Below are 10,248 nucleotides of genomic sequence, written 5' to 3'. Positions count from 1 at the left end.
GCATGATGGGGTGTGTTTGTTTACGGTTAAGTGCATGACTATGGTGTGTATGTGTGTGTTTTGTGTGTATGATGAGGAGTGTGTGCAATATAGTGAGGTGTATTTTTTTGCGTGTGTAAATGGTGGTCTTAGCATGTATACATAGTGAAGGGTATGCATTTTGTCTATATGGTGATGGGATGTATTCTACTAGTGTGTACAGTGAAATAGATTTGTATTTGTGTGTATAATAAGTGTGATTATGTACAATGAATTTGTGTGTGGTGGCAGGTGTGTGTATGGAGGTATGTGATGGTGATATGCATACGGTAACAGTGTATGCTTGTGTTTATGTGATGATATGTATTTTTGCATATGTCAATGAGTTGTATTTATGTGTGTATAGTGATGAGATGTTGGTTGTGTTAGTGTTTGTGGGTGGTGTGTACACAGTCTGATTGTGAAACCACGAAGCTCCACCCTTCAAAGACTGGATCCCACTCTGTGTGTATATAAGTGACCACGGAGGATTTAAAAGTATGTGTAAGTAGGTGATGCATTTACAGTACCATGATGGGGACATGCCGTTCCATTCCCAGGTCCAGCTCCCCTCCACAAGTCTTTGGATGGGCGTAGGGGTAAAGGCACAATCTGACTGTGAGGACAGGAAGCCCTATCCTTCTGAGAGCCCCCCCCCCCACAACGTGTATATGTGGTGATGGGATATTTGTGTGTGTGTGGTAGTGTGTACACAATCTAGCTCGGTCCTCCATGGCCCTTGGTTGGGTGGCACACGCGCTAAGCATTTTATATTTTGCACACCTTGTCAGGCCGATGAGGGCCATTTGTGTGTTATGCGCTGTGCACGGTGTGTACGTGCGTCTGTGTGGACGGTGTGGACTCACATTCACTGGTCAGGCCTCCCAGGCCTGGGGTGTGGGCAGAGGAGGGTTATTTGTGCGTGTCCGTGGGCGGGGTGTACATGGGGTGTCTTGCCCCAGAGCTGAGTTGCACCCCTCCCCTCGGGCCGTGGGTGAGCACACAACCAGCGAGGACACACAGCTAGGCTCTCCTCAGAGCTCCGCCCCGCCCCCTCTCCAGGCCCTGGGGTGTGTGCGTGTCGAGGTGTGTACGTAGGCTGACGCGTAGCGCCCCCCCCAGCCGCGGCCCCGTCAGGCCCCCTTTGTGTCAGCCTCGGCCCCAGCCTCGTTCTCGTCTTCGTCCCGCCTCCTCCAGTCCACGTCCCCGCGCCCTGCCCCCGCCCTCCTCCGCGCGGTTGCCGTGGCAGCCGTCCGTCCGACTTCCCGCCCCCCTTTCCTAGCCCCGCCCGCCTCTCCCGTCTCCCGCCTCCCGACGCCGGGGCTGAGCTGGGGTGGGAGGAGGGAAGGATGGGAGAAGCGGGAGAAGAGGAACGCCGGCGCTCTCATTGGCCGCCTCCTTCGGGGGCCGGGAGCCCCGCCTCCCTGGCGGGGGTCACGTGATCCCTTTCCAAGATGGCCGCCCTGTTGTTTTGATGAATAATCCTTGGCGGGGCCAGGGGGGCCAGCGGCAGGAGGAGGGGTAGGCGGCTTCGCGGTCGGGTCCGACGCACCCGCACTCCCGGCCCCTTCCGCGGCCCCCGGCGGGGCTCTGGCGCGCAGGCAGGCGGGCGGGCGGGCAGACAGGCCGTCGGAGCGGGGCGGGGCGTGGCGTGGCGGCCGGCCTTGGCTGAGGAGGCGGCGGCGGCGGGGTCAGTGGTTGCCCAGCAGGCTCCGGCCCCCGCAGCACCTCGGCGCTCGTCCCGCCCGCAGCCCGCAGCCGCCGGGGCCCGAAGGCCCGCCAGAGCCGAGCCGAGCGCACGCGAGGCGGGGGGCGCGGGAGCGAGCGAGCGCCCAGGCTGCAGCTGCAGCGGCCGCCACGAGGAGCCAGCCCGGCGGGCGGCAGAGCCGGGCCGGGCCGGGGCCAGGCGGCGGCAGCGGGAGGCGGCGCGGGCGGCCTCAGGCTCGGCGGAGACGCGCGCCCAGGCAGAGCTCCCCCGGCCGCCCGGGGCGCCGCTCGGCTCCGTTCCGCGGGGCCTCTCTTCCTCTCCTCCCCTCTGACTATGCAATTCTGAGAGCGCCCCGACGGGGATCCCGGCCGGCCGGCCCGTGCAGCGAGCCCCGCGGCCCCGGCCCCCACGCCCCTCGCCCCGACGCCCTTCACCATTAAGAGGAAAGCGATGGAGGAGCTGAGCGCTGACGAGGTGAGAGCCGGGCAGGGGGCGACGAGGGCCGGGGAGGGGGGGGACCGGGAGAGAGTGTGAGGGTGTGTGTACGTGTGTGAGATGGGGTGTGATAGAGTGTGGGGGACTACATGTGCGTGTGACAGTGTGCGATAGAATGGCGTGTGTGTGTGAGACTGAGCATGTGAGATAGTGTGGCACGAGTGTGTGTATGTGAGATAGAGTGTTGTGGATGTATATTGTGAGGCTGAGTGTGACAGTGTTGTGAATGTGTGTGTGATAGTGTTGTGCGTGAGACTGATAGAGTGTCGTGAGTGTGTATTGTGAGACTAGAGTGCTGTGAGCGTGTCTGTGTAAGGCTGTGATAGAGCATTGTGTATATATGTGTGTGTGTGTGTCTATATATGAGACTGAGTGTGTGAGTGTGAATGAACGTGTGTGATAGGAGTTTTGTGAGTGTATTGTGAGATTGAGTGTGTGATAGTGTTGTGAATGTATATTGTGAGACTGTGGGTGATAGAATGTTGAGAGTGTGTCTGTGTGTGCATATATATGTGAGAGAATGAGTGTGTGATAGTGTTGTGAGTATGTGTGCGACAGAATGTGTGATAAAGTGTGTTTATGTGTGACTGAATGTGCGATAGAATGTTGGCAGTGTGTATATTGTGAGCCAGAGTGTGATAGTGTGTAAATGTGTGACTGAGTGTTTGTGAGACTGAGTGTGTGGTAGGGTATTGTGTGTGTATGTATGTGTGAGACTAAGTGTGTGATAGTGTTATAAGTGTGTATGTGTGAGACTTGTTTATGTTTGTGAGATTGAGTGTGTGTACGTGTGTGACTGAGATGGACTATTGTGAGGGGGTGTGTGTCTCAGTGAATGTGTTAGACTGAGTGTGTGATAGATGAGTGTGAGAGACTGAGGCTCTCAGAGTGAATGTGTGAGACTGAGAGTAAATATGTGTGTGATAGAGAATGTGGGCAAATATGTGTGAGACTGAGTGTGATGATTATGTGTGAGATTGACTGTGATAGAGTATGTGAGTGTGAGTGAATATATGTGAGTGTGTTCTGAGTTTGTGAAGTGTGAGTATGTGTGAGTGAGTGAGTGTGTTTGTGTGTGTGTGTTGGGGGTGGGGAAGGCCTTGGACAGACATGGTTCTGCTCCAGGGCTGCCAATCCTCTGGTAAAACTGGGGGCCTGAATTTCCCACAGACTTGGGTGGGTGACTACCTCAGAAGGAGGGAAGGAAGGTTCTCAGCATATCCTCGCTCACCCTCCACCTTGAACTTATCTTGAACCCTAGGCTAGGCCTTAATTACTTGTAGGGTCTGGGGAAAGAAAGGGATTCCAGGAGGTGGGGTGGATTTGGAGGAAGAGGTGAGAAGGCCTGGGCTGACCTCCACCGTTATTTTTACTTTAAAAGCACCTCAGCTCGAGCACCTGAAAGTTACCTTCTTGAAAAACAACAACACAATTTTCTAATGTGCCCTGTTCTTTTTGATTTTTTTTTTTAATGATCCCTTGAAGGTACCCAAAGATCTCTGCTTGTCAGTCTCCCCGTATAATTAGCCAGAGCAGTTAATCGTATGTCAGTCTGTCAGTCAGCTGGTGCCTACTGTGCGCCATGCTAAGTAACCACTGGGAATGACTAGAAAACCCCCAAACAAACCACCCAGTCCCTGCTCTCTCCAGGAACTCACAGCACTTAGCCCAGTGCCCGCCACACAGTAGGCACTTTATACATTCAAGTTGCTTGGCTGACAGACTGACACACGGGAGGAGACATCGTCTTTACTGTTTGACAAGGAGGTCTGGGTTACCTCCTGGCTTTATAGGCAGCATTTCAGACTGGTGCACATTTCTTCCTGTAGTAGAGACCATGCAGGAAGCCATTGACTTTAGTGGAAAGAGACTTGAAGTCCAGAGAGTTCTGGGTTTGAATTCTGCCTCTGGCACTTGTGTGACCTAGTTGCTTAAGCTCTTTGAGACTCAATTTCTTCATCTGTTAAATGGAGATATTTAATGTAGTACCTACCTCATTGGGTTATGATGATCAAATGAGATAATACACATAAAGAACTTACAAATTATTTCATTTTCAGTTATTGCTGTTGTATCTGAAAGGAATTACACAGATTCCTTTCTCTGCTTTTTGAAGATGATTTTCAGAAAGCAGGGCTCTGGTAGCTCCCTCAGAGTTCCTTCTGATTGTTCACAAAGAACTACGCCACAGTGAACAGAAGAAAGTAGTCAACCATCTGAGTTAGTCCTGACGAGGCTTTGGTGCAGCTGGTTTAACCACAGTGGTCAGTGTGTTTACTTAGGTATTAAACTCGCCTGGGGTAGGGCAGGCTCTTGGTGGGGAGGAGTCAGACTGCGAAATTGTGATGTGGTACCTGGCCCTTTTGAAGGCCAGGACTGCTCTGCCTTGTGCCACAGACTTTTCAAACAGGCCATTTGTATAGCAGCATCATACTCCTGGAGAAGCTGAGAGGCAGCATCCAGCTTCACTTGGCATGACTGCCCAGCCCTCTCCGACATGCCCTCTGCTCCCACCTTTCTGTCCCTGCCTGGCTGTTTGGACAGGGCCCCCTCCCCCATCCGCGGCTCCCTCTGCTGATGAATGGCCTCCCAGTTCTTGAAGACCGGCTCACACACTGCCCCTTCTTCCAGTCAGACACGTTCTCTTCTCCAGGCCCAAGGGATGCTGGCCTTCCCTTTGGCACTTGTATAAACCTTTGTGGTTTGATACCTGGAGCCAATTCACATTTGGTAGGTGCCTGCTCTGTGCACGATGGTAGGGATAACAAGACAGTAACAAAACAATCCCTGCCTTTGAAACACTTCCATTCTTCTGAAAGGAAACAACCCTTACGTGTGTGTTTATCCTGCACACTCATTACCTCACACTGTTAGGTCATCAGCTCTTCACAGTCGATGATTGCTTCTATAGATGATCCTACTCTAATTAAAGAACAAACAAAAAAAGTTGTTTATAATATCAGTTTAGTAGTTAGGTGATTTTGAAGTGAAGAAATTGGGTCAATGAGGAGACTTTAACTTTTTTTATTGACATTTGCATATATATATATATATATATATATATTTTTGCAACATCATTTCTAACATATTCCTCCTCCCTCTCCCCTACCTAGAGATCTATCCTCAGGAACCAAGAAGAAACAAGGCAGTGTTATATGCACAGTGCCTGGCATATAGTGGGTGCTTAATAAATGTTTATTGATTAATTGAAGACAAGAGAAGAAGAGGAGCTTAACCAGCCCAGCCCAGGCAGCCTAGTCTGGCAGTGTCTACAGTGTTCTACACCCAGAAGTGGGGGAGATGCCTTTGCTTCTCCCTTATTCAGGGCCACGCTTGCCTGTTACAATTATACAGCATTCCATTTCAAACCTTTCTTCTTTTCATTTACATCGTTGAGGCAATTTTGTATGCCCTCTTCCTGGTTCTGCTAACTTAAGTTTCTAACAACTCATCTAAGATTTTCAGTGCTTTTCTGTATTCTTCCTAGTCAGTGGCCACTCCAAAGCTCTGGCTGTGCCGGCACAGGACCTGGGTGTGTAGCCTGGCTCTGATGTTCCTCACCTTAAAACGAAGTTGGTCTTGATGACCTTTGGGGTCTCTTCCACTTCTCCATCTGGGATCTTATGGTCATTTCTCATGGTGCAGGGATATTCCATTTCCTTCATGTAATGAATGGCATTCTGGTGTTTGGATAGAGGGATTGAGGGACTTGGTAGAGTCAGGAAGGACTTGGGTTCAGATCCCCCCTACATACTTATATGAGCTCTGTGACCCTGGACAACTTCCTTCATCTTTTGATGCCTCAGTTTTCTCATTTGTAAAATGAGGGAGTTGGAGTAGACGCCTCTTCAGGTCCCTTGCAGCTCCAAATCTGTGACTCCGTGATCTTGTTCCACAGTGTTAGCCATTCTACAGTTTAGGGGCATCTAACCTATTTCTAGTTCTTTGCTTCTGCAAAAAATACTGTTATCAGTCAATCAGCTGCTAAGTGCCGAGGATCCAGAGAGACAAAAAGACATCCCTGTTCTCGAGGAGCTTACAGTCTAACAAGGGAGACCACGTTCAAACAAATAGAAAGCAAGGAAGTAATTAACAAAGGGAAGGCAGCGGAACTGAGAGACGTCGGGGAAGGCATCCTATGAAAGAAGAGAGTTAACTTACAAGTATTTTGCAGTGTAATATTATAAATGTTTTGGTGAATGTGGAACCTTTCTGCCTTTGACCTGCTGGCAATGTGGACGGAGCTGTAGCCTAGAGTCAGGAAGACCTGAGTTCAAATCTGCCCTTAGACATTTACTAGCTATGTGACAATGGGCAATGAACCTCAGTTTCCTCATCTGGAAAATGGAGCTGATAATACTAGTACCACCCTCTTAGGATCCATGGGAAGATCAGATAATACTTGTCAAGGCCTCAGCACGGTGCCTGGCACATAGTAGGTGCTATATAAATATTGTTGTTATTATTACAGTTCATGAAAGCACAGTGCCTGTCACATAGTAGGTGCTATATTAATGCTTATTCCCTTCCCCTTTCTTAGCATAATTGCAAACGGCTTCCTGTAGTGGTTGGAACAGTTCATGACTCCACCAACAGTGTATTAGCATGCTTTGCTTTCCACAGCTTTTCCAACACAGACTGCTTCCACCTTTTGTTAGAAGGCCGCTGAGGCTTACAAAGTCCAGAGAGTAAGGAGTGGGGCCGAGAGGGAAGGGAGCCTGGCCGCCATCTTTACCTTGGTAGGATGATTGCCTCCCTTGCCCTTTTGCTTTTCCTTGATGCCTAGTAAATTGTGTTTCAGCCCTCATTTTCTGTTTGAATTCACCTTTCTGTTTCTTTCAGTATTTCTTACATGTGTTTTTCATATGCAGGAAATTGTTGCCTTTTTTTCCCCCTCACCATTCCATCACTGTTCTTTTTTATTAGGTTATTTAGTTCATTCATATTTAACAATTTTTAAACTTCATTTTGATTTTAATTCTGAAAATAAAGTAAGACAATTTCCACAAGTATAGTGGAACAGACATAGAGGATTACACAAAATATATTATGTACAGTTTGTATTTCCTTTTTAAATGTATGATTAATTCTAAAATAGATACTGGAGTGGTTTGCCATTTCCTTCTCTAGCTCATCTTACAGATGAGGAAACTGAGGCACACAGGGTTAAGTGACTGGTCCAGAGTCACACAGCTAGTAAGTCTTTGAGGCCATATTTGAATTCAGGAAGATGAGTCTTCCTGACTGCAGACCTGGCACTCTATCCACTGAGCCACCTGGCTACCCCGGGTGGGGAGTTACCTACAGAGATACAATTTCATAGTTCTGGACCATAGAGACAAAAGCAAGCCGCACAATTGCTGAAATGAATCTTCCCTTTTTAGTATCACTGCCTTCAGAACCTATCAATTGCTACCTAATGCTTAACCATTTTGGGGTGAAAAGATCTTGGATTTCCTCAGTTTTTTTTTCTATTTGATTTCATAGCATTTGTTGGTATTATTATGTTCTAAATGTCGTGTGCTTGTATGTGCACATGTCTTATTACCCTCTTAGATTATACTCTTTTCGAGGGCGGGATATAGCTCATGTTGTTATTTTCTCTAGCTCCTATCACCGTTGAACCAATAAGCATTTATTAAGTGCTTGTTGTGTGCCCGGCACTGTGTTATATATACAGTGTACATAGTGGTCGTTCAAGGAGGACTAGCACCCCTCTGGTGTGAAGCCTTGCAGAAGCCTCTTCAGGGCTCTTCATCTACCTTTGGTGTCCAGCCTGTCACCTAGCTCTCACCTGTGGCTTCCGAGAAGCTGTAGCATGTACAGTGGCCACACCCCAGCAAATCGTCTTGGCAGACGGGCTAAACCAGATTGGGGGTTGGGGGTGTCTACTCTCAGCATGTGAAGACTTCCCCTGGCGGAATGGGCAGATGAGAACAGTTTTGTTCCGACCGTCATGAAGTCTGAGGTCAGGCATCAAAGACCCCAAGGTCGTCCACTGCATCCAGGGCCATCTTGAGTCATCTTGACTTTTGGCTTGTCATTGGACTTCGATGATTCTGGAAAAGAGAATGAGGGTGATGACCTTGTGCTGCTCTGCCTCACTTAATCCAGTTTGCCTGGGAGTCAAGACATTCCATTGTGATGTCATTGGCCCTCTTCGAAAATAAAGGACAAACAACATCTTTACTGATTTACTCAGTAGGAAGTGAAACCTCTGATGATTTTAATTTGCATTTCTATTCTTAGTGGTTTGGAGCAATCTTTCTTAAGCTATTAATTGTTTGTATCCTTTGTTCTTTTGTGTTTTTGTTCATGGCCTACATATCTTGGACATATCGGAGTTATTTAATGGAAAGATTTTTTTCCTCCAATAAGCATTTTTCATTCAGGTTATATCTTATTTTATCATCTCTAAACTGTTCTGATTGAGAAGTTTTTACTTCTTTTATTTTTCAATTAATATTAATTTTAAATCATTAACAGGAAAAGGAGTGAGTAGTATTATATAATTCTGGAATTGGTTTGAGGAAAACCTGGGTTCCAATTCCACCTCCGACCTTATTTTGTGACCAGGGACAAGCCACATAATCTCTCTAGGTCCCAGTTTCCTGAACTGTAAAAAACAAAGCAAAACAGAAAACCTGTAATACCTACCTCCCATGTAATACCTCCTCTTAATAACTAGGAGGTTCAAGAATGTTTGTAAGATCTCTGTAAGTTCTAAAACACAAAATAAGTGTTACCTATTATTACATTATAGCAGTTGTTTCTGCAGTTTGAGAGGTTGTCAAAAAAAGCAAGGGCTGTGATGAGAGGAAGGAAGGCTAACAAATCTATTTTGTAATGAAAGCAGGGATGGGGAGCCTGCAGCCTCAAGGCCACATGTGACCCTCTGGGTCCTCATGTTAGGCCCTTTGACTGAATCTTCACACAAACTTCACAGAACAAATCCCCTTAATAAAAGGATTTGTTCTGCAAACGTCGGACTCAGAAGGCTGCACCCAAGGACCTAGAAGGCCACATGTGGCCTCAAGGCCTCAGGTTCCCCACCCCTAGATTAGAGTATTAAAGCAGGGTGATAAATTTAAACTCACAAATATGTTGATATAAATCTACCTCTTGGCAAAATATTGAGAAAAGTGATTTTAGGATTATTCATTATTAAACAGAACCTAGAAAGAACATTTCAAAATAATTTCTTCTAATTAAAAAAAAAATCTGACATAGGATTTTTGGATAGAAGCTGTTTGGAGACTGGTATCTAGTACCTGGGTATGAGACATTCTTAAAGCTTCTGCCATGCGTTGTGTCTCAGTCATGGCGATATTTGGCGTTGCACCGGTTTTCAGTGATACAATTAGTAGTAAATATTTCTCAAATTAATCCTTCACTGAGGACTGTACAGCATGGTGATGTTCTAACACATCAGGTCCAGAAGATAGATGGCAAAAGCAGAGCATTTGATAAAGACTCTCAAGCTGATCTTGTGCAAAAGATGGTGAGAAGATACGGGCTAGACTGGAGGGCCGTTAGATGGATCCAGAGGTGAGTGAATGGCTGGACTGGGGAAGTACTCAGCTTTGGTGTCAGCTTGTAAGGAAGCCTCCTTTGGCGCTGCCTGGCATCTGGGCTGTGGCCCTTTGCTGATTTAAAAGGAGCAGTCTTTGCTCTTCAGGGGTTCACGTTCTAATGGCCGAGGCAGAGGAGTTTTCCCTTGCAGGTTAGATGGCAGAGTTTCGTGATCCTTAGGGTGGAGAGGCAAAGCAGATGGTCATGCCACTTCGTTAATATCGTTTCCATTGGTAAAATGGTAATATCTATCAGTAAGCATTTATCAAGTGCCTACTATGTGCCATTCGCTGTGCTAAAGGTGGGGTGGGGGTATAAAGAAAGGCAAAAGACAGTCCTTGTCCTCAGGGACAAGGGATGACCCTAGCAGTCTAATGGGGGAGGCAACATGTGAACAAATAAACAAAGTAAGCTGACTGGATAAATAAGAAAGGGAAGGCAGTAGAGTTTAAGGG

At 47.6% G+C, this 10,248-nt stretch overlaps 1 protein-coding gene across 3 annotated transcripts in view; it reads left to right on the top strand.

Annotated features, from left to right (window-relative positions):
• Positions 1–2,095: 2,095 nt before the first annotated feature.
• The window catches only part of UBE4B (ubiquitination factor E4B), a 148,327-nt gene continuing 140,174 nt past the window's right edge, over positions 2,096–10,248 (top strand). For all 3 annotated transcript variants that reach the window (XM_036744287.1, XM_036744286.1, XM_036744285.1), the window contains exon 1: positions 2,096–2,200. In XM_036744287.1, coding sequence (XP_036600182.1) covers positions 2,177–2,200 — 24 coding nt within the window. In that variant the 5' untranslated portion in view covers positions 2,096–2,176. The remainder of the gene's footprint in view (positions 2,201–10,248) is intronic.

The sequence above is a fragment of the Trichosurus vulpecula genome, chromosome 2 (assembly GCF_011100635.1).
Source record: "Trichosurus vulpecula isolate mTriVul1 chromosome 2, mTriVul1.pri, whole genome shotgun sequence".
NCBI classification, from domain to species: Eukaryota; Metazoa; Chordata; class Mammalia; order Diprotodontia; family Phalangeridae; genus Trichosurus; species Trichosurus vulpecula.
This window is presented reverse-complemented; position numbering and strand designations above follow the sequence as displayed.